At 44.4% G+C, this 27,249-nt stretch overlaps 1 protein-coding gene and 1 long non-coding RNA gene across 7 annotated transcripts in view; one reads left to right on the top strand and one right to left on the bottom strand.

The window, feature by feature from the left end:
* LOC311603829 overlaps positions 1–27,249 on the top strand; it is a 47,717-nt gene that overhangs the window by 6,237 nt on the left and 14,231 nt on the right. The window contains exons 3-5 of one of the 6 annotated variants that reach the window (XR_014781279.1): positions 20,537–20,767; positions 21,085–21,199; positions 23,221–23,352. This is a non-coding gene — a long non-coding RNA (uncharacterized lncRNA). Of the gene's footprint in view, positions 1–20,536; positions 20,768–21,084; positions 21,221–21,550; positions 21,662–23,220; positions 23,360–27,249 lie in introns of those variants that run through there. The other 5 variants (XR_014781280.1, XR_014781281.1, XR_014781278.1 and 2 more) reach the window with 5 other exon arrangements.
* APOB (apolipoprotein B) overlaps positions 15,864–27,249 on the bottom strand; it is a 38,558-nt gene continuing 27,172 nt past the window's right edge. Inside the window, exons 26-29 of the mRNA XM_084793020.1 lie at positions 19,515–26,981; positions 18,887–19,001; positions 18,600–18,783; positions 15,864–17,731 (exon numbers count right to left, since the gene is read on the bottom strand). Of these exons, the coding sequence (XP_084649146.1) occupies positions 16,151–17,731; positions 18,600–18,783; positions 18,887–19,001; positions 19,515–26,981 (9,347 nt within the window). The 3' untranslated portion in view covers positions 15,864–16,150. The remainder of the gene's footprint in view (positions 17,732–18,599; positions 18,784–18,886; positions 19,002–19,514; positions 26,982–27,249) is intronic.

The raw sequence follows: 27,249 nt of genomic DNA on the forward strand, positions 1-27,249 counted from the left end.
TAACCGAGTAGAGAGAATGCAGGTGACCCCATCACACAGGCTGGTTTGGGACCAAATAGAAAAGATAACAGAAGGAAACCAGGGGAGTGCCAGCATTCATCTCTTTCTGCCTCCTAACTATGGGCACAGTATGGCTGGTACCTTGTGCTCCTGCTGCTGAGCTTTCTGTGATACAGTGGACAGCATTTCCTCAGCCTAGGAGATCTTAAAACAACCCCCTCTTTCCTTAAGTTGCTTCTTGTATTTAGTCACAACAAAGTAACGAGAGAGAAACTGAGCTAGAGATGTGTACTAGTGGTGTGGTGTTTCTTTTAGTAAACTTGCAGGCATACATAATACAAGTGTGTGTGTGTGTGTGTGTGTGTGTGTGTGTGTGTGTGTGTGTGTGTATAAAATAAGCATTTCTACATTTTTGTGTCCTACATGTGAACACATAGGGCAGGCACCGATGTGACATGTGTTTCTGGTTTGGTTACTATGTCAAGACACAGTGCTTAGGGTATGTAACACTTAGACTCCCAGGGGCACTGACCAATACAAGCAGACACTGTATTGAAGTCATCACTCAGGGTCATAGGCAGCCTGTAAGGTACAGAGGGATCAGAATGACAGCTCTTGGGGTGCTTTTGAGAATCTGGGGCAGCAGTTAAAATATTTCAGTGTTTTGATAGCAGGTGACCTTCTTTGTACTACACAGTGATTCTGAAGTTACCAAAGATAAACTTGGGCGAGTGAGCAGAAGAGTGTGTTCTGGCTAAGGTGGACCTGGTTTTCGATTCCAAGAGTGACAGAACTGGAGCGATTATATGTACATATTATGTAAGTTGGTGAAAGATGAAGCAAGATGACACTTGCGTAGTGTGTCTGGCACAAGGTACTTGATGTGCTTGAAGTACTAGATGTTTCTGATGCTATCATGTTCGTTACAAAAGTAATAGCGTGTTTCCATGGAGCACTATGGGGATAAAGCAGGTCTAGCATTTAAGCTCAGTTTGCTGTCACCAAAACAAAGCTGTTTAGTACCTCAAGAATGTTTCCCTGTCTGTACAACACAGATCACTGTATGCCCCCATTGGTTTATTGTAGCATCACGAGCACTGTCCATACCAGGTGAGCTATAGACATGTCCTGTTATGATTTCTTCTGATGACATTGGTACGTCAGAGCCCTCTGTAGTCTGTGGGAGCCTGAAAACCTTATAGACCACTGGGACAAATATGTCATTTCGCAAAAGGATTGCTATGGTCTGAAGCGGTGTGACAGGAACTGACTTAGGCCCTCCTGGGCCTGTGACCCAAGGATGTTGGCTGTGCTCTAAGGGGCTTCCTCTAGGTGTGGCTTTGCTCACTTTGCTGAGTCCTGGGATTCACAGCTGAAGGTGGGCCCTTGTGAAATGCTTGCACTAGATAAACTTTTCATTTCTCTCTCTCTCTCTCTCTCTCTCTCTCTCTCTCTCTCTCTCTCTCTCTCTCTCTGTCACACACACACACACACACACACACATGCACGTGCACACATACACACCTTGGACTTGGATTACTTGGCCTCATTTTTCATGTATGGGCAGTGGTAACAGACACCCTCCTTGGACTCCAGGCTCCTAGTGACTTTAGAGAAGTGAGAGACTCTATCACTGGCTTCCCTGTTTGATGGCTGGTTTGGTGGACTTGTCTAGGTGTGTCAGGTGAGTTGACTGTATTACCCAAGATCCTTCTCTTCACATTGTAATGCCTGTGTTGGTGCTGTGTTTTAGGGGCATAAGAAGAAAACCCATTGTGACAAGGTCTGCCAGAATCTAGGTGCCAAATACTGGAGAAACTGGTTGCTGCTCTTAGGTGGGAGAGCTATAGGCTGGCGAAGTATTTGATTGCTGCTACTCTTTGGAGTATATCTTTGGAGATAGAGCCAGAGATAATAACAATAGCAAACACTTCCAGGGCCTTTCCATTCTGTCAGTTGCCTAAGCAAATGGTATGTGTTAACTTTCACAGTCTTCACAAGAACACTTGGAGCTGTAATTTTATCGATGAAGAAATGGGGCTGTGAAACAGCCATTAAATGCCAGGCTGTGTCCCTTACAGGGAGGAGAGGAACTAGAACTCAGAGGCAGGGTTTGGGGATCTGTTCTTTCTGAGCCTCAGTTGGAGGATGGGACAGAGTGCAATGCCTCTCCTTCCTCTTTGGTGAGATTTAGTCAGAACACTGGGAAAGTGAGAGCAACAGCATTAATGTAGGCAGAGGGAGGCTCTGGAGCTTTGAGGAGGGGCCAGGGCTCCCAAAGGGCAGCTGATGCCACATTCCAAGGCAGCCACGTACAGTTGCTTAGAGAGCCTCAGAGGGATGTTGGGAGCATCATTAATCATGAGGACCCATGTGGGGACTGACTCCACTTTGCCCTGCCTCTCCCCTTTAATTTCTAGAATTCTCCCTGAGAAAGGAGAGCCCTTCTGGGTCCTCTAGGATGGGCTTCTGGAATCATGGATGATCTGTGGCTGGGACCAGCTTTGCCCAACTTGACCGATAAGGCTTTGCTTAGCCCCACCAGACCCCTGGGCTCCCATCAAAGCTACAGAAGGGTCAAGGCTTGTGAAACCAAGGTCTGGCTATGGGAGTTCCCTGGGCATGGAAGCAGAATGAGAGAGATCTCACTCCCAGGAAGAGAGAGACTCCTGGCAGGAGAGGAGGTAGGGTGAGAGAGGGCTTGCCAGAGGACAATGATGCTGGGAGCTTTATAGGAGTAAAGAGGTGGCATGCTGCTGGGAAATGGAAGTAAGTGGCTGAGGGGTCCTGGCAAAGCCTAGCCAGCCACATCTGTGAGCTCGTGTCCTTACGTGTCAAAGAGTCTCCTCATATCACGTGAGCAGAGTTTTCCTGGTTTATCTATCCCTACACGTTCTCTCCCAGCCCCTCTGTGTGCACTGGGGAGTCGGGTGACTTGAGGTAAATGGATTGTCTCGTAACAGAAGGACTAAAGACAAGTAGCTGCGTCTCTCCTCCTGGGCTGGAGTATTCTAGCTGAGCTCACCTCAGGCAGAAAGGCCAGCCAAGCTCACTGGAGGTGGTGTGGCCGCTTCCTAGCCCCTCAGATCACTACACTTGAAGTTTAAAATCATGTTGAAAGACCCCCTGGTGGCTATTTCCTGGTACTGCAGTGTGAGCATCTGCTCTCTCTGGAGCACCACCTGCAGCTCTGTGAGTACACACTCTCCCATAATGTATGCCGGAGGGAGATGCTTGGATGAGCCAGGAAGAAGGCCACAGCTTTAGCTAAGGCCTGCTTTAGCTTCCAGAGAGGGGATGTCCCTGGCCTAGTCTTGAGGCAAACTGACCCAATACCACAGCATTTCCTGGGAGATAGGCCATGGGTCAGATCCACTCTCTTTCCTCAGATCAATGTCTTCCAAAGTCTAGGAGAGGAAGCCCATCAGGCTTTATACATGTAAATGAATTTTAAGTTCCTTTCTTAACTGGTGACTAGTTCATATCCCAGCAGGCAATGGGCTCCTCCTGTCCTTGAGCATGCCTGAGGCCAACACAACGTCCTCAGGGGAGGTGAGCAGCGGCAATGGGGAAGGGTGAAGAGCTGGGTTCTCAGGGCTCTGTGAGGCTTGGAAGTCACCTCTCTGGGGGCTGCCGCCTCCAGCTTTATGCTCGGTTCACAGGCACTCACGTGAATTAGGCTTTGGCAGTTAATTCAGCACGCATAGAAAACACGCTCTTTTTACTTTTTGACCTAAGATCGTGTTGGTGCCAATTTCCTTTTAAAATAATTCATTACCTGTAGGCCACTGGCGTGACATCCCAGCAGTAGCACCCCATAGACACTCCCTCCTATAATTCTGAGGCCTCCGTTCTCTCACCCTCCCCTAGGGTGTCCCTGGCCTCTGTGTGTATACACTCATGTATTTTTTTTTCTCACACATTCATTGTGTGGCTTTCCTTAATTTGGTATCCTGCCATGTGCCAGTGGGAGACCACTCAAACACTATGTCAGTGATCTCAAAATTGAACCTCAGGGCTTTTTTTTTCTGCCAGTGGCCCGAGCAGATGTGTGGCACACTTTATTAACTCAAGTACCCACGAGTTGAAAATTTCATTAGTTTGAGGGGAGGGCTAAGTCCCATCAAGAGACCTGGTCTGGACAGACTCTTTGTGTCGGGCTGACCCCTAGCAAAACGGATTATTGTTCTAAATGAGACAAGCGATCTAATGTTCTGCCTATTAGGCACCCACGGCCTGTAACCTTTTAAAATACAAGTGTGGGAAAAGAGCACGCTCTGCTACACCCCTGACTGCACATTCCTGACAGGTGGCAGCTGGCATCTTAGCAACTGTCACAAGGCACCCAGAATTATCCAGTGCTTGCCTAAGGCCAGGTATTGGGTGGGGTCAGGAAGCCACCTGCCTTAGATGAAGGCACCCAGAAGAGCAGACATCAGCCTCCATTGCAACCTTGTGACTGGCCAGGGGATGGCTACAGCTAGGTTGTTAAACTCGTAGGAGCATGGGGGCTGCCTGGGCTTTGTTTGTCCAGGGTCATCCTGGCTCTGGGCTTTGCAGTGGAGGCTGTGGGACACAGAGATGGAGGCCTGGCTGGTTTGTTGTACAAAGAGACCCTTGGAGTTCTGGGCTGAGCCACTAGAGAGGCCCCATCCCTGCAGAGATGCCCACCCCCCTTTTAAAAACCACCTCACCTGGGACTTTTCCCTCGCTTAGGGAACAGTCACTCTTGTCCTGTTCAGCACTCAGCGGCCCCTCTAGCCTATGAAGGAGACAGTGGAGCTCCACTGGGGCCCAGGTGTGTACAGAGGATGACAGGGAAGAGACGGGATGAGGCATGGCAGAGGTCATAGTCACACATGGAAAGTAGACAGAGAATGTGGCATTGTGCCCATGGGGCTGAGAGGGATTCCTAGGGCAGGAAGGTGGGCGCAGTATGAGGAGAGTTAGAGCAGTAGGGTGAGAAGGCAATGTGGGAAAGAGTGGAACACATGGAGTGGGAGACAAGGGAGCTGTTGTGAGCTGCTTCCGGACACCTGCCGTTTTTTCATGGCACACTTTCTCTGGATAAAGTTTAGGATTTAGACACAGGTGCTTCCCCTTCTCCCCCCAGGCAGAGACTACTTAGACAACGTCTCTGGTGGCCTTCTGGTCTCCAGTGGGGCCTGCGATGGGGATCCAGCCTTTGACACACCCAGCCCTTTTGAGGTGGAAGGCTGGAAGCCTTGGAATGCAGCCTGAGGGCTTGGGCTTGGATCTCTCAGAGTCTTGGTGACTTGGCCTCCCAGAGAGCAGAGGCTAGAGAGCTACACTGGCCCCTACCTTCCAACAGACAGAAAGCAGAGCTGGTTGTAAAAACTTAATTAAATGAAATATTTTAACAAGAAATTCCAAGAACAGAATGCCCTGCTTGTAAGCAAGCCATCACGAAAATAAAAACTGACAGGAAGTGTGTGTTCTGTCAGCCAGCAGGGGCAAGTTTCTGCAAGGAATACACAAGTGTGGGGAGCTGGGCTGTGCTGCTCAAGTGCTGAGCGGCAGCTGGTTCCTGGGGGCAGAAGCCCGCTTGGCAAAGTCTATGTGGGGCTGTAATCATCTGGCTTTGATGAGTTTGGACTACCCACCATAATCCATCCACACAACTCAGACCTTTTCTTGGCATCTTCTGTGAACCAGGGAGTGTGTGAAGCTGCGGATGTACACTGCCATAAGCAGGTAGTGTGACAGGGTACCACGGAGGCAAAACTGAGATCCACACTCAGGAACGTTGGATTACCCCTTACCCCCTAAGTCCAGGCTCTCTTACAACTTGATTTGCCTTTCCAGCTTGGCCTCTCCCTTCTCAGGCATCCGACTGAGTCCGCAGTGTATGAAGTTGCACTCTCCAGAGATGGAGTATGCCCTTCCTGAGAGAAAACAATCAATCCTGTTTACAGGTCAGACTCAGTGCTGTCTAGGACCCTTGTTCCCATACTGACTCTTATGGACCAGATGATCTAAGGACCCATTCTTGTTGGGATGTGAGGCCATGTGATAAGATGCCTCACACCAGGAACAGGCGAGAAAAAGCAGGAGAGATTAACCATTGGGCAAACAGTTAATGCTAAGTGAGCTCTTGAGAGGGTTAGGTGTTCTTGGAAGGAGGCATGGGGGGCTGGGGGGAGTTGGAGGGGCTGTGGGGGAGACTTGGGACAACCTGGGGAAGGCTTGCCTGGAAGGGAAGAAGAGAGAGTGAAACCTGAGATTGGGAAGCAGAGATGGTTTGTGACTGAGGGACAAGAGAAGTTTGCCCTGGAGGAAAAAGTGGAACCCAGGTCACTAAGCGACTCCTTGCGGGGGAAGTGTTGCCCTAGGCACGGCCAGGACTAAGAGGAAGATATCTCCTGTTCCCATCTCAGTCTGGGGTACAGTGGGGAAAGCACACTGTGCACACAAGTAGAGTAACTTGCCTAGTTTTTTTTTTTTTTTTTTTTTTTTGCTTTTTTTGATTATTTCTTGGACTAGAGGTATCTCTGTGACAGCAAGAACAGGTCCCTTTTGCTACCTAGTGTACCCAATGCACACATTTTCTCAACTGCCTTAGCAGACCTGTTACCAACCCGCTTTATACAAACTCCCTCAACCTCTGCAATCTGTATGCTGGACTTATTTTTTTCCAGAATGGTCCGTAGAACAAGAGGACACTTGTAAGAATATTTCCCACCAAGTTGTCTTATATTTGTAAATTTCAAGTACTCTTTAATTTCTCAGAGTGAACACTGGTCCATGTTTTCCAGGATCTAGTGAACCCAAGGTGAAACAGAAATCAAATCCAGTTACAATGTGGTGATTGCCTGTAAGTTCTGTATCCTGAGAATCTCACCTCATTTCTTCCTTTAGGGCTCCAGAGTGTCCAGTGCTTTGACATCACAGGTCATCATCTACAAAGTTTATGTTTAAGAATAGCACAATTGAGTTACAAAAGGAAAACTGTGTAATGTTTTTACCAAAGTTTGTGGTTTTTGCATTGGGCTGTATTCATAGCTTTCCTTAGTCCTACATGCAGCCTGTGGACCACAAGTCAGACACACCTGCTAGGCACAGAGAGGGAGGGGCCCAGGAGAGAGTGTTCTGTCAGGGACTTGGGATCCATACAGCCTTTCTCCTGGAAAGCTACAGCCTTTATCTTTCCCTTTGTGTGCAAGACTCCTATCTCTGCTTTCGGGAGAAGACAGGTGTCCAGGCCTCTTTTCACTCATTCACCTTGTCTCAGTAAAATAATTTGAAACTCTTGTTAAATAGAGCCTCCAAAAACTCATGGTAGGATGAATCATTGTCCCCACTGTATCTGTAAAATGAGGGAGAATTGTTTTTAATGCTGTCTGTAGTTAGAATCAGTTAGCTTAAAGGAAGGCAAATGTTTACCAGTTTGAGGACAGCTTTGATTTTTTCTGAAGAGTTCCAGCTGTGCTGTGGATGCTCTAGCAATGCCGCATGTGCAACATGCATGAGGGGGGCTGTGGCCACTGATTTTCAATCATCCCACAGTGATGGGGGCTTCTTTCATTTGGTAGGGAAGCCTGGGTCTGGGGACCTAGGGGCAAGTCGAAAGAGAATGGAAAGGGATAGAGAGACAGGAACGGATGGCTCACAGGGACAGGCGTGTTGGAGGCATGACCAGAGAACTTCAGGAGGGTATGTGGGGTGAGGCTTAATGGAACCATCCAGATGTTAAAGAGGACATGGCTGGACAACTCTGAGAACTCGGGCGGCCAGCACTTGGGAACAGCGTCTTCTTGCTTGTAATTCCCATTCCTTGGATTTGCTTAAAGCAGACCACACTCTAGTATAACTCAATCCCCAGCATGTCCATATTGATCAGGCCATAGGGATGCTGACCTAGAAGTTGTGTGACCTGTCGAAGGTCACACAGCCTCCTGTAGTGGCATACAGACCTGCTTTGGGGTGGAGAAACCTGTTTATGGAAGGACTTCACCAGCTCAGGATGTAAATCTCTTGGAAGGTCAGATTTCCTCAGGACTTTCTCTCTCAGGTCCTAGAGCCCCCCATGAGGATTCTGGGAGAACTGCGTATCCCTGGAAGAGGGGAAGTTAAAGGCTAGAAAGTCAGGTGTTCATATTTTCCCTAGGCCTGGAGTTACTGGGGAGTTGGGGCTGTGTGTGGATTCTGTCATAGCGTTGTGCCTTTGCTGTATTCCAGGCTGAAGGGAGCTCTTACACCTTCATGTCACACCTTTTCCTGTCAGAGAAAAAGAGCTGGTGGGTCATGTGAATGGGACAGTCAATGTGCGGTCTCTCATGGCAGCAAGAGGCAGCTGCCGTGGAAGACATTGGCTCAAAGGTGCTAGCAGCATATTACCACACGCCACAGACTTAAGCTCTCTGAGTAAACTGATCTAGGACAGTTATTCTCAGCCTGTGGGTCATGACCCATTTGGGGGGGTTGAATAGCCCTTTCAATCGCATATCACGTATCCTGCATATCAGACATTTACATTACGATTAATAACAGCAGCAAAATTACAGTTATGAAGTAGCAACGAGAATAGTTTTGTGGTGGGGGGGGGTCACCACAGCATGAGGAACTGTATTAAAGGGTCACAGCGTTAGGGAGGCTGAGAACCACTGCTCTAAGGCTGCAGAGGAAGGAGAAGTAGTGAGAAAAGCCATGAAAGTGGGCTAACCTCTAATTCTGTAAAAAGCAAAATCTGTACCAGGTGTTTCTCTAGGACAAAGGAAGTAGAGGTGACTAAGGCTCTGTGGGTATCTGGGGACTGCATCTGGTAGGACAGAGGAGCTAGAGATTGTCACAAAAAAGGAGAGAAGGGCTGGTGGCAGCAGGCATAGTTCTAGGCTTGCAATTGGAGTGGAGCAAGGAACAGAGATGTCCTTTTCAGCAACTGCTGTCAGCTCAGCTTCCTCACAGGACAGAGACTATGACAGCCTCCTAGGACGACCACCCCCTCCCCTCATGAGAGGAAACACTAAGGTGTAGCGCTATCACAGAGTGGTTAATCTTTCAGTGGCCAGACAGCACACACTAGAGGCATCCACAGAAGGAAGTGAGTGGTTTAGTAAGCTTAGGGAACCTGCAACTACAAGCCCTTCAACTAACCAGTCAAGTAAAAACACAGGAGCCATCCAGTAACATCCTAGAGGGAGCCATGGGGATGGTCTGGTAGAGACACCGTTTGGTCTAGGCAGCAGCATGGGTCAGCGTGACAGAGACTAATGCAGCATGGGACGCGTAAGCTTCAGCAATGACCAGAGCTGGGTGTGAGGACCAAAAGATGCGTTCTGTGGATCTTTCAGGTTTTTCCTAGAGGCACAGAAAGGCACCAGCTTTGGAAGTATAAGACTTCAGGTAGCATGGGAGAACTCAGATCTGGCCAGCTCATCTGGAACACACAATTATTCTTTGGGTCACCGCTTTGCAAGTGAAGTTCCTGTGGATCAAAGGGGTGACAGGGGTCTCCCAGGGCATGTCAGCTATTCAGGTGGCCAGCTCAAAACTCACAGCCAGGCCACCCTCTCAGGGGTGATTCCCTTCTTCTTGATCCATTTGCCTCAGTGACCCCCAGGGTTGGTGAGTCCTCATCTGGAGCTCTCCCAGGTTGAGGGTGACCTCCAGTCCCTCGTGGAAGGACTTCAACATTTTCATCTTAAGCCTGAAAGTTTAGGACTATGCCTAGCCCAGAGGATAGGCTAGCTAAGCGCAGCCAAAGAAAGGAAGTAGCTTCCCCTTGAAGTGGAAAGTTTGTTCATTTAACAATTCAGGTGTCACAAAGAGGAACAGGCAAAGTGAGATAGTTTAAGTGATTAATGTTTGCCAGGCACTTAAAGATTTTCCTATTCCTCCTTTTGTATAAATTAGCATGTACGTCAATATAATTTAACCGGTAGCAATAGGAACCATTCAGTGCACCCCATTAGGAGCAGAATGGGGGCCACAGCTGTAACCGTACCTCCTGTCCAGCTGTGGACCTTCATTGTTTTTCCTCCTGTAACCCAGCCTGAATCTTCAGCTTATCATTGCCCTGTTTTAAAACTATACTTTCAAAAAAAAAAAGTCATTGGTTTTCATGGAGTTTTAACTCAATTCCGTCTGCTGAGACTTGCCATTTTATTCTGTATCATATTGGTACAGCTGTACCTGGACTGTACACTGTACAGTCACTGTAACTGGACCTACAGGTCATTAGTTTTGACTGTTGCCACTGGGACATGGTCCATTTATCTCCAGTCTGTATATGAGAGTTGACATTTGTTATCTAGTCCAGGTATCCCAACAACTCTAACATAAGGGAACCACCTTCATTCCCCACCCCCCCACCCCCGCACACCTATTCTGTTATGATCTGAGGGTTCGGAAAGTTATGTGATTTGTGATGAGGTGAAACTTGAATTTGACACTGGATCTTTTTCCTGAGTGAGAGGGGTATGCTGGATTATTGTGTCTTTTTTTTTCCTGTTTACTGTATGCTTAGCATAGCTATGAGACAGCACTCCACTCTCCCTCCCTTGATCCTGTGTAAGCATCTAATACATCACACCAGTGTTGTAGTGATGCAGCTCTGCTCAAGCCAGTTTGATTATAATTCAAGGCCATTGAGTCTCTTGAAGCCATATTGGATCTGTTGCTCTGTAAGAACCTTGGTACCCTTCAAGGTGGGGACACTCTACTGGAGGAGAAGGGCATGAAGCCAAGAGGCCCTTCGGTGGACTGTGGAATATTTGTGGATCTGGGTTCTTCACAGAGCTGGTGTCTCTTGGGGCCAGTGTCTCGCTTAGTGTCTCCACTCTGGCAGCTCCTGTGCAATGAGCCTTGCTGTCCCTGTAGTTCAGCTGATACCCCAAGTCGAAGCTTATAGACAAAGGTGGGGCTGCAGACCCAAGGCTTGATTGATTCCTCTACTCTAAGACTGGATTAGCTAGTGTCATTCTGGGTGGAAATAGACACAGGACCAGAGCGCAGCACCCATTGCTTTGAGTACCACTGAAGTTCCCCTCAGATCCAGGGAGGAAAGAACCAGTTTGGAGGATAAGAAGAACAGGGTTCTCAGCTTAAGGAGACACATGTACCTGCCCCACCAGTGTTTTATGAGGCTCTGGAATGTTATTTGTTAGTGACCACCCAGCCATCCCACCAACAAATGGAGCACCCTAAAGGGAGTCGTAGTGACCTCTTAATGTGAAACAGCATACAAAGAGATGAGCTAAGAGGAAGGGTCTGTTTCTGCACATTTATCTCTGGTTATTAGACACTTTTAGAGGGAACATCTGTTTGTCCACTCTGGCTCCCATATTGTAGGCCCCACTTGAAGGCTGTTTTGGCCCTTTCTCTGACTGAATGGGGACTAAGTCATAAATTAGGATCAGAAGGGGGCCCTGAGAATAGGTTGTCAAAGGGGGCTTTTACTCATCTTACCAAGAAACGGAGACTTGAGACTGTCAACTGTTCAGTCTTCAAATGACAAGGTAAAGGAAAGGGAGATCACGCCAAAGGTACCTGGGATCTCAGTCCACAAATCAATTCAGTACAGGGTTTCTGTAGGGTACAATGTGGTGAGCTTTGGCTGGGGCTGGGAGTCAAGTCAGAGCATGGTTTGGTCAAGCAAACAAAGTTCCAGGGTCCTGGGCAGGGTGCCATTATTTGATTCCTCCTTTGATTTGAACCTTGGACGTTTGTTTTATAAGAGGAAAATCTGTGATTATAGGAAGACTTCCCACATCACCTCACAGTATGTTCTTAGGAGATGTCCAAGATGATTCAATTGCTGTATAATAGGCCAGTTAATTATACAGTGAGAAAACATTGTGCTTTCTTATTAATTTTCTACAGATATGTACTGTCAGTGTAACATTGTCCCCATCCTTTTGGGTGTTGTTCTCTAGCTTATCCTAGTAGGAAATTTCCATTTAATCACAGCAATATACATTGGAACCTACTGTGTGATCCCACGGGTGCTTTATGGCTGTGACAGTCTCTGAAGTTCATCATCTGCACCTGTTGTCACCCTCTCATCACATTCTTTCTGGTTCTACTTTCATAGGTTTCACAGGTTCAAGATGCCATAACTCTGAGGTCTGCCTTGCTCATTGCTATGGCTTGAGATCACCTCTAAAGTTCTTGTCCTGGATCTCCAAAGCAACAGCATTGTGATAAGGGCACAAACCTTATGAATGGGTGAAGCAATTTTTTTTATCAAGGGAGTTGGTTAGTTATGAAAAGGGAATTCTATCCAATTTATTTCCTTCCTTCCTTCCTTCCTTCCTTCCGTCCTTCCTTCTTTTCATCCTTCCTTCCTTCTTTCTCCTGCCTCTCTTGCTCTTTCCTTGAGTTTGCTTTTCATTCTGCTATTTCATGACTGTGCTCACTGGTTTTTATGCTGATTTGACACAAGCTAGAGTCACCTGAGAGGAGGGAACCTCAACTGAATAAATACATCTATAAGATCTAGCCAAAGGCAAGAATGTAGTACATTGTCTTAACTAGTAATTGATGTTAGAAGGCGCTGCCCATTGTGGGTGGTGCCACCCTGAACGGATGGTTCTGAGACCCACCCCATGGGAGACAGCCAGCCCCTGACACTATTAATGTTACTCTGTTATGCTTGCAGATAGGAGACCAGCATAACTCTCCCCTGAGAGGCTCCACCCAGCAGCAGATTGAAACAAATGCTGAGACTCACAGCCAGACGTTAGGCAGAGCTCGGGGAGTCCTGTGGTAAAGAGGGGGGAAGGATAGAAGGACTTGGAAGTAACAGGAACTCTACAAGAAGACCAACAGAGTCAATTAACATAGGGCCATGGAGGCTCACAGAGACTGAGCCACCAACCAAAGTATGTTTGGCTGGACCTAGGTCTCCTCTACATGTGCAGTTGATGGGCAGCTTGGTCTTCATGGGGGTCCCCTAGCAATTAGAGTGGGGGCTATTTCTGACATGGACTCTGTTACCTGCTTTTGAATCATGTTCCCCTAGTTGGGCTGCTTTGTTGGACTCAGTGGAAGAGGAAGCATTTAGTCCTGATGTGATGGGGTGGGTTGATGAAGGGGCTCCCTTTTTCTGAGAAGAAGAGGAGGGGGGGGAAGGGGAAGAAGAAGGTGGGAAGACATGAGGGAGGGGGCTGCAATGGGGATGTAAAGTGAATAAATAAATAAATTTTAAAAGGAAAAAATAATTAAAAAGTAGGCTGAGGAAGCCATGAGGAAGAAGCCAGTAAACAGCATTTCTCTTTGGCCTCTGTATCAAGTCCTGTCTCTAGGTTCCTGCCCTGTTTGAATTCTTGCCCTCGCTACTTTCAGTGATGGACTATGGCATAAAAGTGCAAATGAAATAAACCCTTTTATTCCCAGATTACTTTTGGTTATAGCATTTCACCACAGCAATAAAAACCCTCATTAAAACAATGACCTAACATAAAAGCCGTCACCAGACACAGGTGCTATGCACTTGTGTTTCCTGTCTTTCAGAACTGTGAAAACACTTTCCCCTTTTTAATGTACCCAGACTGTTCCCCTGCTCTTTAGTCTATCTCACTATCCCTTCCATTTCTGACCCTGAACTCACTGGGTCAGCTTTAGTTCTCATAGCTTTTGTCTTGAACAATGAGTCACCTGCTCCTTTCAGTTCTGCATTTATGTCTGCTTTTATTTGAATTCTTTGCGCCATTCATGTAACTCCATCTTTTATATGGACTCAGGCAGACCCATATCCCAGATCTACTCGATTGTAAATCATGCAAATGTCGCCATATTTACTTTTGTAAGCACTGGTTGAAATGTTTCACTGAATGCCCTTCTTCCCTAGTGAGGGTACCGCCTTTCACCACAACTCTGAAATCCTGCCAGGATGGCTCTTCCCATTCAGTCTTCCTTTTACTCTCCCTGGAAGACCCTCATTTATCTTTTCCTACTCCTGCTTCTCCTCTTCCTGAATTGACCTTTCCCTTTTATTGTCTATACATCACCCAGGACTTGCCCCACCTTTCCCACAACAGCTTTCTGCTCCTTAACTCTATTTATAATCTTCATTGCCATCAGAAGACAAAACCGTCAACTTTGGCCTGACAGATAGACAGACAGATTATCTACTAATCTGCCTCACCGCTGTAGAGGATGTAGTGAGCGGTCATTGAGGAGGACCAATCTCTATACCTCCTTTCTTTCTTCAACATAAACTTAAACAACCACCTCATAATAATAGTTCTTTGCTTGTACGTAACATTGCAAGTGACAAAACTTTCCCATACCCATTAAATATCTTTCATAAATAGTTCTGTATAGATAGTATCACCATGTAGCCCTGGATGGCCCCTACTTGTGATTCTCTTACCTCAGTCCACCGAGGGCAGAAATAATAGCCATGTACCATTCTCATCCCTGTTATTATAGAATTGTGGTTTGTGAGGTTGAGGAGGATGTTCTGTCTAAAGTTCAAGAAAAAGGAATTTAGCTATTATTTGAGCCCCCAAGAAACATCTTAGAACACACAGGCAATCTGAAGAAGAGAGCAGAATCCAAACCTTCCTGAGAATGCATCTTTTTTCCAGACTTACTCGACATGATGAAGGCATTCTAAGTTAACCTTTGCACGTCATATAAGTGATAACCATCAGGGAGTTGCGCAAGGGTACTGTGTGGCTGAGCATTCATGCAACTCATAGCTCTCTTTTCCTCTTTTCAGTTCCAGATGTTGATGTTGTCGCATGACTATTCAGGACCATCCTTAGACTCTCCTATTTCCCTCTAAGTGAAGTCATAATGCAGGCGTTATTACAGTCTGAAGATTCAACAGGTTGCTGCTACTCTTAGCTTATGGAAATTCCTATAGAACTAAGCTCAGAGCAAGTTGTGTGTTACTCTGGTATTTAATCCTAGTTTTCTACTTTCTTTCATACCTACAACAATTTCTTTTTGACTCCCAAGTTCTACACAGAAGAATCATGCTACGGTAATGATAGCCCATGTTCCCATTTTTAAAGAATGCTTGTGACTTTTAGCAGTGTGCTTCATCAAATGACACAAATGGGAAAATGGTGGAGATTGAAAATGGGTCTTTTCCAAATAGCCCTCATGTAGGACTTGGAAGTCACCAACTATTGATTTCTAATTTTTCCAAGGTGTGCCACTGAAGGAAGGGACCGTTCTCCACAATTGTGTCGGTGGGGGTTCTGTTGCCCAGGTTCTTTGTGGCTTTCCAAGAGCTCCGCTTGGAGGCAGATAAACATTTCTGACATTCAAAATCAACCTTTGAAATGAGTGCTCCTGGCAGGACTAGCCCTCAGGCTTTGCTTACACTCAGGATAGGATTCAGATAATGCATTACAGCAAGGGGGTGTGAGAGTGCAAGTGAATGCGTGCTCGCAGAATTCCTGTCCCCTTTCTACTCATACCTTCCTTGCTTTGCTTTGAATGAGTCCTGTCTGAGCAGAAGGGAGATGTTAGTACCCTGAACCCCTTGAGCCTAGTCCTCCCAAGCTATTCCCTCTCCACAACTAGCAGGCCAAGTCAGAGAAAAATCCAGTTGGTTGATACCAGATTCTAACAGAGAATCTTACCCAACAGACACAGGCAGGTTATTAAGGAAAATGGTGTGGCACTTGAAGACATCTGAGAGATATATGACGTTCTTTGGCTTAAATTGATATAAAACCTATTTTTGCTCTCTTAGCTAATGCAATTACTGAGATCAGTTACCTGTTTTTATAGGTGGAAAAATATTTACCTCTAGTATGTCTCCCTTACTTTACTTCTTTATTTTCATCACTCAGTCACCAGTGTGTGTTCTTGTGGAGGCTAGGAAGGCCAGAACTTTTGAACCGACGCTGTAAGTTTCAATACAAATGAGCCCAGTTGAGGGGTATGATAGACAAAAAAGAAGTCATTTATTTGTTCTCCCCTTCCTCCCAAGTTAAACAACACAACTCAGATCTTGGTTTTTCTCTAACTTGTAAAAATATGTCATCTTGAGTTCTGGCTGCTTCAAAGTTCCAGGTTCTTGTGCCAGCTCGGGTGCAGGTGTAGTTCACACGAGCTCCTTGCACTTGCTGTCATTGGCTGCAGGGCTGGCTCTGTTGGATGGTTTTTATAGTAGTCTACAAACTCTCCTACTATGTGAAGGTTTAATTGGAATAGATTAATAATAGAATCAGAAGGTGATGATTAGTTCTCCTGGAGCAAGCTTTATGTAGGGGCTCACATTATTGGCTGTGGTCACCTGCAGCTTCTTCAGTAACTCGGTGATGTATCTAAGAAACACATGGTAGCTTTGAGTGAACAGGTCAATCAATCTTGTGGACTCAGCAATGAAAATTTCATAGTAACCAGGGAGTTGGTCTGAAAAATCCTGCAGTTTGGAATTGAGCTGCCGGTGGTAATCGGAAACTATTTCCTCCATCGCAGTGGCCCAGCTTTCAATCGCTTCCTTTGCCAGGATAGAAAACTCCGTAATCTTCTCTCTCCCCTCTCCATTACCATCAGCAAGGATGCTAAGATATTTTCTGATATCCGTGGACACAAACTGCTCAACTTGAGTTGAGATATTGGAAGCAAAACCAGCAGCCCAGGCACTGCAGTCAGAGTAGAAATCCCTAAGGACAACTAAAAGGTTCGTGATCAGGTCAACCATCTTTTCTTCTACTTCATAATATTTTACCATCCAGCCAACCATACTCGGATCAAAATACTCTTCACGAAGAGCCTTTATATACTGATGAACCTGCTGTAGCTTGTAGAACCCCGCCTGAAGGATGGTTTGAAAAAAGTCATTGAACTCACTGAAGATATGGACTACATCTTGTCTTAGGGATTTAAAAGCATATGGGACATTTATTTTGAAGAATGAGTTGACCCGATAATGGAAACAGGTAGATTCATTTAGACATTTAATTTCTACTTCTATGTTTTCTAACATTCTCTCCATAATGAACTGAAAAACACTTAGTGTTTCTGTAAAATTGGTATCCTGGAGGTCTTCCCATTGCCGTTGGGCGAAATATGATAATATTTCTAAGTGCTCGCTGAATATCAGTATCACATCATTTAGTTTACAGTTTTCTGAAGCAAAAGGACAGCTAAATGTTATGTCATTGATTAAGTCTGATTTCTCTACTAGGTCTTGAACATCGGAAAATAGTTTTTGTAAACTGTTACTGATATTTGAATGTAGCTGAAACAGTGGCTTTGCCATCTCCCTCATGGCCATAGTGCAGAGTTCATCAGTAGTATATGTCCCAGCATTCCCTGGGAGCTGGAATCTATAGAACTTCATGAAATGAATGAGTGAGTCAATCAGCTGTGTGACTGCCATGCGGTACTTCTGGGTAGCATGTGCTAGACTGTCTAACACCTTCCCCTTGAGTTTCTCAGGGATGCTTTGGTTCCTCTGAGTCATCATTTCCTCATACAGACTCCAGGCCTTGTCTTTCCACTCCTGATAGGCATCACGGGCTGTCCTCTGCAAATCCATGTTTATTTCATTAATTGTCCTTATGGCACTCTCAGCATTGTTCTGTAGACTTCTTCTTAGCTTTAAAGAAGCATCTCCCAGGTGGTACTTATCAATATAATTATAAATAGCCTCTGTAGCCTTGGGCACATTGCTTTTTAGAGAGCCTAACAATCTTGAAGCTGCCTCTTGCTCCCAGTTTATTTTGATGTCCATTTCATCATCAGACTTCTCGTACCTCCACTCAGTTTTAAATATGCTGAGTTTTCTATCTGGAGGGGACTAAAACCAGAAAAATAAAACAGATGAATAGAACATGTTTTCAATGACTCCACTTATATAATATACTACATTAAAACTTCATTATCAACTAAAAGTAAAAATGAGAGGAGAGTCTTTCATATTCTGAAGGGGGAATTATCTTTCTTGTGTTAGTTCATGTGTTTGTCTTATGGTTAAACAGGCCTATTGTTAATTTCTCTTTATCACATCCTCCAGGAAGGATAAAAAGATATGTGTGTCATCTACTTAGTGGCATTTAACAGTAAGACAGTCTTCTAATGGAAAATTGGGAGGAGAAGGAGGAAGAAGAAGGAAAGAGGTAGGAAAGGACACATTCTGGAATAAAGAAGAAAAGAAAAGTCCAGCTAACATTTCAACTTCAGCATTCATTTGCCCAGCTTATGATCAGCATTTGGTTTATGCTTTCCTTTTAGCAATATCATCTTTGATTTGACCCATGAGGAGCTTATAAGTGACATGATATGTATTTGATGTGTCTCAATCAAACAATTTTACAGTGGGGAAGAGTTATGAAGACTGAAAAAAAAATCCAGAAACCACAATTAAAAAAAAAAAGGTAGAAGTGGCAGAGTTAGTGTATGTCTTAGGAGATGAAGCATGACCACCACTTTTGTCCAGAAAGCATTAAAATAATAATGCTAGTTGGGTATCATAGGCATCTAATAATTAAGCTCAGCAAGGATTGATTATAATGTTTTTAGGACAGTAGTACCTCAATGAAGACTTCCGGCTAGCTCAAAGACCAGTTGTGCTTGAGAATGCTCTCAGAGACTGTCTAGAATGAAATGCATTATCTCTAGTTCTTTTCTTGCTTTTGAGCATGTGATACGTGTCAGCTGGGACCCACCTGAGGGTGGAAGTAGACATTCAGCTTTACACTCTGGTCATCTGTGCTTGAATCCAGACCCACAGTGCCTATGGCTGGGGAGGCTGCTGATGCAGACAGACTTGTCTCATCTTCTTGGTAGTGCAGATGGAGGTCAGTCAACACTGGGCTGGTGATGTCCAGGTGAGCCTCACCCTGCCAGACCCTGAAAGCAGAAAAGCAGACAAGTCATAACAGAAGAGGTGTAGAGATGGCAAGCATCACAGCAAGTTTTGAAAAGACACCAAGTATCAGTAGAACTTTCATACCAAAGTCCTTTAAATACACCATCTTCATTATACTCCACATTGAAGTCACGGTGTTGAAGAGTTCCTTTATTCTTACAGATGAACAGACCGTCTTCAATTCTGTGTGTTCCCACAACTGTATAGAAGAGATTTTATATGTCACTGGTACATCATTGTGTGTGTGTGTGTTTGTGTGTGTGTAGTGAGAACTTGGACAGATATCTTAATCAAACACCTAACTTAAGGCTTTTACACATACTGTATGTAGTCTGTATGTTTTTAAAATTTATTATTTTTTGTGGTAGTACTGGGGCTTGAACCCAGGGCCACATACATGCTAAGAATGTTCTCTACCACAGAGCTATACTCCAAATCCCTATGATTTTTTGCTTTAAATAAATAGGAGATATTAGTCTTTAAGTTATTGTAGAAAAAAATCCATTTTCATTCAATTTGTTCTTCAACATCAATAGGTTTTTTAGTTTTGTTTAAAAAAATATATGGTGGCACCTACATAGTCTCCTTTTAGTTCTACATTTTGCTACAGATAACATTTGTGCCTTTGTTGTCAATTAAACATGCAATTGTTTACTCTGAACTCCATTGAAAACACATAGTATCCAAGAGAGGTAGAAGAACATTTCCTTACCGTTTAGGTCATACTCCAGAAACTGCAAGGTTGAACTGCACATGGAACTCAGGAACGTATCAACATGATCTGCTTTGTTTTTCAAACCAGCACTCCAAGTGACATTATACAGGGTAGAGGCCACACCAACACGTGCACTCAGTTCTCCAAAGAAAGGAATAAAAATTCCGGCAGGGACAGAAAACTTAAAATGTGGGATCTCAATGGTTTGCTCAGGCAGGGTGATGGTAGGCAGATCAACATCTGCGATCATGTTGGCTAACTTACTCAGATCGAAGCCAGTGCTGCCAATGGGAAAGCTCTGTGGAAGTGTGAACTGGGACACAGTTAACTGAATTTCAGGTACAGTTACCTCAAAAACAGGAGCAGAGGAGTCCCCTAGTTCAGAGTACTGTGTTAACACATCAACCCCAGGGAATGTTATCTTGGGGAGCATTGTTAGGTTGAGGGCAAATGGTGATGTACTTAATTTCTTATAGATTTGTAGTCCACTGAAGTCAATTAGGTTCAGCCCTGGTATAATGAATCTATCAGCCAGTTCTTGCACTGGGAGTGAAAGAGGATAGCCATCAGGGTTTTTGGTATATAGAAGAGATGTTGAAGCTTGAAGATACTGTCTCTTTCCATCCATCTCTAGGAGTTCCTGCAAGCTCTTGTCATACACTGGTAGAAAGATATTTTTAAGGTCCCCAAACTGTCCTTCTACAGATCCTGCAATATCAAAGCGTACCTCTTCTTGCTCATTGGAGAGCTGTGCATTGTGCTGAAGAATCTGGGAATGAATCTGGACCTCACTTCTCCAGGCAACCTTCTGGTTCTTAGTGTTAGCTTTCAGGGTCACTTCGTGGTCAAAGTGATGGAGATCAAGGAGGGAACTGGGTTGGCTCACATGAACTTGTAGAAGGGTTGACATTGTCCATGGAGAGAGCTCCATGGTGGCTCTGCATGTTTGCTTTCCTTTTGTGTCAAAGAAACTGTATACATGTAAATTATTTTTCATATTGTGTTCCCATGTGGCATAGATGCGGTGGAGAGTGGCTTCCCCAGCAAAATTTTCTCTGACTTCAAGGTTCCAGATACCATCAACTTTGGAAGCTCCTTGTAACCTTACTGCTGACCGAGTGCCCTTGGAATTCAGGTATGTGTTGGCCTCATTGGCAACACTTCCTGAATATTCCTGTGAAAGGAAGGAGCCCTTGATGTTTCCTTTGGTGGATGACTCAATGGAAAAGGAGGAAGTGAGACTTTCTAAGGTGAACTTGTGGTCAACACCTCCTTTAGCAGTTGAGTGCAGCTTTGAGGAATTGAAGTCATAGTTTAGTTCAATGGATGACGAGACAGTGGGTTTTGACTTAGCATTTCCACTAAGTTCCTGCTTGAAGTTCATGGTTAAAATGGGAACATGGAGGGTCGCAGTTGTTTTCACTAAGGCTTCCATGTTTTTCTTGGTTAAGCTAATGGTGCTGTCATGATTGCCCTTTACAAATTTGTTAGTTAGAGAGACAGCTGTGGCTAGCTTCCATCCCTTTTTCCGTGTCAGACGTGATGTGCCTTCCAATTTGTACTGCAGGGCATCCGCAACAAAGGAAGAGGAAGAAAGGAAATGAGCAACGATGTCTGATTGGTTATAAAGTCCAGCATTGGTATTCAGTGTGATGACACTCGACTTAAAAGAAAAGTCATAGGTAAAATTGCCCATGGCTGGAATATAAATATTGTCAATAGTGCTCAATTCCTTGAAATCTGGGAGGGAAAACTTGAATAGATTTCTAGGGATATGAAGAACTGGCAGCTCCAAGGAGGGCAGCACAAACCTGTACGAAGGCACGATGATGTTAGGACCCGGAATGGTGACACTTGGGGTACTGATGGCTTTGGGTATCACACGGCTGGAGTCCAGTGTCTCTACAGTGAATGGAGACACTTCAATGTTGACAAAGGAGATAGTGAACCCATGACTTTGGAAGGTCCTAGAGGGCTGATCGAGGGAGTGCTCAGTTTTGTACTTATCAAACGTAATCTTTGCTTCATTATAGGATGTGGTAAGGAAATCTAACACACCGTCTCTGACTTGCATCAGTTTCCTGTCCCAGGAGTTGACATTGTTGAGAATAAACTCATAAAACACACTCAGAGGAATTGCAATGGAATGCTTGTCTTTGTTCTTTTTATACTGAGCCTTTACACTTAAATCAAATGATTGCTTGGTTGTCTTCAAAAAATCTTTCAAGCCTGTTTCTTCCCATATGGAGAAATTGTTCAGTAAGGGAGTGGTGATCCCAATGTAAGGTAGAGTAATTTCAGGGATCGTTAAAGGTATGTTTAAGAAATCCAGGTTGGCATCTCCATTCATTCCTATACCGGCTTCTATGTTGTGCTCATTGTTTATAGCAGAAAAATTTTGATTGTATTTGTACTGATTGAATCTAGCACTTGCCTGCCAGCTTGCTTGTTGGGCATCAGGACTCAGAAACAATGCGGAGTTACTCAGGAAGTCTATTTTCCCAGTCAACTTCAGTGGAAAACTAACTTTCAAATTCCCTTCATTATTTGTGGATGCTGTAATCTCAAATGGTTGTGATGAAAAGAAAAGAGAATTTTTCAAAGTTCCAATAACTTTCCCATTTAAGTTGGCATTGTGCTCACCAGCCATTTCTGCCTTTGCATCTCTGAACAGTGTCCATCCCTTGGCAGTTAGGATGCTGGAACCCATGTGCTGAGATTCAATTTTCGAGTCAACTTCAAACTGAGAGTAGCTGAGGAAGCCAGATTCACAAGCCAGTTTTTGGGTGACCCTTAGGTGTTTGCTATTTATGTTGTTGGATAATACAAAAGAAACAAAGGGTCCTTCCACAGTGAAGCTTGTTTTGGATGAATGTATACCTTCATCTGAGAAGTTAGGACAGGCCCAATTCCAGGACCCTGTCCCCAAAGAAGTCCATGCCAAACGTCCAGCTTCTAAGCGAGTGTTGATTTCATTATTAAGAGAAGCCTTACTGGAAAGGTCCAGCCTGGGGAAACTCAACTTGTGAAAGTACTTGGTGTGACTGTCAAGGGTGAGCTGATTGTTTATCTTGACAATCATATCATTATTAAATTCTACTATATTTTTCTCTGTGTGTAAACTTGCGACAGTGTCGGATTTTCCCTCGATGGCATTTTCAGAAAATAATATCTCACCCTCATGCTCCATTCTCACATACTTACTGGAGAAGTTCATGGATTCTTTCAGGACCAGAGGATTAGGATTTAGCTCCAAGAGTTGAGCGTGCGCTTGAAAATCAAAGTTGAGAGCTTCAATTTTGGACTCTCCTCTAGCGGTGATGGAAGCCACAACCTCTGCTTTGTTCTCTGATGTGCTTACATTCTGTATGTTGGCATTAGCATCTACTGTGAAGAGGGGTGAGTGGATCTTCAGGATGCTATGCAGTTTGCCAATAGCAGGTATTTCAATTGTGTGTGAGAGACGAGGGAGTTGGAATTCTGGGATGTGAAGATCAGGAACCTTAAGCTCTTTGAGATTGACATTTGGGATTGTGAATTCTGGAACTGTGATTTCTGGTACATGAAAGTCTGGCAGAGTAAGTCTTGCAAGAGGAATGTTCAGTATCTCCAGATCTCTCAGGTACACTTCTGGAAGAGGCCACTGTAGCTCACTGCTCAGCATTTGGTCAATAGTTCTGATAATCTTTGCTTTTATTTCTAGCAAGTCAATTGTAAAGGAACGGACATGGAAGGTGTTGAGGAGAGTGAATTCTGGTGTGGAAAATCTCGATGGGACCTTTACATTCTTCAACATTTTGAAGTTTATCTGAACTGATGGGATCCTCAAATCTGTCAGGGGGACTATAAAGTCAGGAGTCTGAAACGTAGCTTCTTGGAGAGCACGGAGGCTGACCTCAAAGGCAGGCATGGTCCCCAGAAATGTTTGGATTTCAGGAACAGTGAATCCGTGTTCTACCAGTACTTTCACACTCTCAGCCCAGTCTTGGATTGAATATTGCTCTGCAAAGTCTGTTATATTCTTAGCAGTCAGAATCCACCAGTCAGAAATATAGGTGACCAATGTACTGTAAACCTGGCTTACCAGAGACAAGAAGTGCTCCACTTCCCACTGAACGTCCATTTCATAAATTCGGTCTCGTACATCTTCTAGAGTACCCTGGAAATGGGATTTTATATAAACTAAACCATCCTGCAGCCAATTAATGAATGCAGTTACTTCTGTGTCCTCGAGTCTTTCCAGATAGTCAGAGACTTTGGCTTTGAAGTTTGCTACCAGCAGTTTTAATGCTTCAGTTTTTGGTGGAAGTTCGAGTGCTTGGATTTCAGCATTGATTCTCTGAGTCACCTCACGGATTTTGCTGTTAGTTTCATCTACGAACTGGTGATAATCAAATGCTTTTAACTTCTTCACCAACATGTCAATAAATCTATTTAGTTCTTCAATGAAATTGTTGAAAGACAATGCTTTAAGCCACTCGACAGTATCATCAATAAGCCCAACCAATTTCTCATAGTAATCTTTTATCTCAATTTGTTGTAGCGCATTACTTAGTTTCTGAAGAGTCTCAGTCAGCCTGCATCTGTGGACCAACTCTACTGATTTATCCATTAAAACCTGGATTTGTTGGTCTACTTCATATTTCTCAATTAACTCATGGACTATAGCTCTAAAAATATTGATTTTCTCAGTTACTTTAAAATCTTCAATAAGATTCATAACAAAGTATTTGACACGCTCAATAATGTCATTTATTCTTTGGAATAGAATTGCAGTTCTCAATTGATCTAAATGCACGGTGACATCAATAGCTTCAATCTGTTGTTTCAACTCTGCAGCAAGCTGTTGAATGTCTATATTCTGAATTTGTGTTCTGAGCTGCTGTAGTTTTTCTTTTATCTGGATTCTGATTTGATATTCGGTATCCACATTTTGGATCCAAGAGGCAGTACTACTACTGATTTTGTTAAAATCAACATTTTCAACAAATAAATATAGATTATGGATTGATTTTGCTAGATTTGCATGGATATGATACTGTTCATCAAGCATTTTTAACGTTTCAATGATTTGTTCAATAATCTGAGCAACAGTTTTTTTAAAATCATGTGGATCATAATTATCTTTAATATACTGATCAAATTGTATCACATATGTCTCAAGTTGAGAGAGTTTCTCATTGACGTTGATTTTGGCCCTATCTAAAGCAATTAGTATATCATTATCTGTAATTCTGTAATTTTCCATGAAGGATGTTAATTTTTCCTTGGCACCAGCTACTTGTCTCTCCCAGTCAGAAGCATTCAAATAATTGTGAATTTGCTGTGGAAGTCTGCTCAGGGCTGCGCTGTACTTCTCCACAAACTGATCAACATTGATGCGCTGCAATTCTCCCTGCATGGCTTCCAGGAGAGTTATAAGTCCTCTTCGATTTCGCTCCAAATAGTCTGGCAGGCTTTTAAAGAATGGGAGGCTGATGGTGTGAACATCCTGGTTCTTATCGTACCTCACAAAAGCAACAATTGTGAATTCTTGGGGCTTGTCAGCAGCATCATTTATCTCTAAGCCACTAAGTCCATTGACAGGCTCAGTGTAGAAAAATGGCACTTTAATTGGAGAGTATAGTCCAGAGAGGTCAGTCTGTCCACTGAGCTCGACACCAATTTTGTCTTTAGTGTTGTAGGCTTCAAAGTCCTGGCTGTATACCATGTCATTCAGTCTGGTCTTGAATTTCCAGGTGCTTGTCTGCTCAGCAGGCGTAAGCAGAGTACTGACTGTGTGTTCAAGAGCTGTACTGATGCTGTTCTTGTACAGGAGATTGTGACTTGTGGATCCTTTGTATTCATGAGAGAAAGTAAGTGCCAGAGGTTCCGCTTTCAACAGAAACTTGCTATACAGCTGCCCAGTGTGTTCTCCCCAGAGAGCCAGTTTCCCATCACCACTAGTATGTGTGTCGATGCCCAAGGTAAATGGTGCTGAAACAAGGTGGAAAACATTGTTAAAGTGCAGCGGTTCTGAATTGTAGTTGGTGATGACATCAACGGAGGAAGCCAGCCCTTCAATGTCTGCATTAAGCCTATGGCTGAACTCCACACCCTGAACCTTAGCAATAGTGTCTGCTCTGTAACTTGCTACTACTAGGTCAGTGTAAGAGATGGTATAGATGTGTTTTAGCTCATTATTTTGATAGGTTCCTTTAAAGTTGCCACCCACATTCAGCTTTAGTGGTTCCAGCCTTAACTTCCCACTGTTGGTCAAATCTAGAGCATCGTATCTGAGGTCATTGCTTAAAGTAGTTACAAAAGAATAGGGCTGTAGCTGTAAGTTAAAAGTCTGCTTATAAAACTTGTCATCACTGTAAATATTGTCCATTTTGGAGGAAAAGTCCAGTGAGAGACCTGCAATGCTCAGACTGTGTGCATGGTCCAGTTTCATGTCAGCATAGGAGCCCATCATGTCATTGGACAGCTTCAGCCCTTCTCTGCTGAGTTTGAAGTTGAAGATGTTTTTGCCGTCCGCACCCAGAATCATAGCCTGGTAAATGCTTCCGAGCGATACCTCTGTGAGGGCAGCTCTTCCATCAAGACTGAATTTCGCATGGTGTTCTTTGAAGCGGCCATTTGTTGATAATTTCATGGATGCCCCAGAGAAGCCAAGCTCTGCGTTCAACTCACTCTCCAGCAGCAGGGGGCTGTACTTCAAGTTGGTGGTGGCGCTGGTGGATAGCCCACCTCGTGTAAGCTTTAGTGTTGCCTTGTGAGCGCCGGTATTGATTTTGTCAGTGCCTAAGATGTCAGCGTTTAATTCTACACCCTGGGAAGTGAGTGATCCAGAAAGAAGGGTGACGAGCCTCAGGGACTTGTAATCGGCCTGATGTTCAGAACGCAGCAGCGCACTTTGCTTAGAGAAGGTCATGTCCAGCTTGTTGGAAGCGGCAAAGTTCTCGTACTGCCCACTGCTGTCAGACTTCAGCGTCAGCTCATAGTTTTCGTATTTCAGGGAAGCTGTGTTCTTGAATATGCCATCTTGTAGGTCAGAGATGGAGGTGAGGGAGAGGGTTCCATCCTGGTACATTCCCACTATCTGGTTGGTGCCCTGGAAGTAAGTGGAGTTAAATCTCATGTTGGATTCCCCACTCAGTTGGCCGGTGGTAGCATCTCTCACACAGGACAGGCCATATTTGCCTTGAGCATAAAATGAAGATGCCCTGAACTGCCCGTCAACCTCGATGTCTTTGACATACAGATGTTGTTTCTTTTTTGAGTCCAGGTGAACAGTAGCAGACATCTGTGGTCCTAAAGCACTGGAGGCTTCAAATGTTAGTAAGCCTTTTGAGACTGGGTTGTTTCCAAATTTTTCTACATGGCTGACTTTGAATTTGGAGTCTAGGAATTTGTGGTGTAGAGACCCATCACACGATAATGTGAACGTTCTCTTGCTGTCATACGTTGTTTCTCCAGAGCCTAACAGGAAAAGGAAAGATACTGGTTAAGTTAAGCAATACATTTCCAGAACAATCTTTATGTTGATAGTCTCCCAGTAGGAACCTTGTGCACAGCTGGATCAATTGTGTAATATATACATGAAAATTGATGGTAAAAGGTAATAGTATTCCAGGAAGCCCAGACTGTGTTGGGTTCCCTTATCAGATGCTTCTATTGCACCTCGTACTATATACTATATAGTATATACTGTATCATAATATTTCTTAAAATAACATATAACTATTAA

This window comes from Acomys minous, assembly GCF_964271855.1.
Source record: "Acomys minous genome assembly, chromosome: 8".
NCBI lineage: Eukaryota > Metazoa > Chordata > Mammalia > Rodentia > Muridae > Acomys > Acomys minous.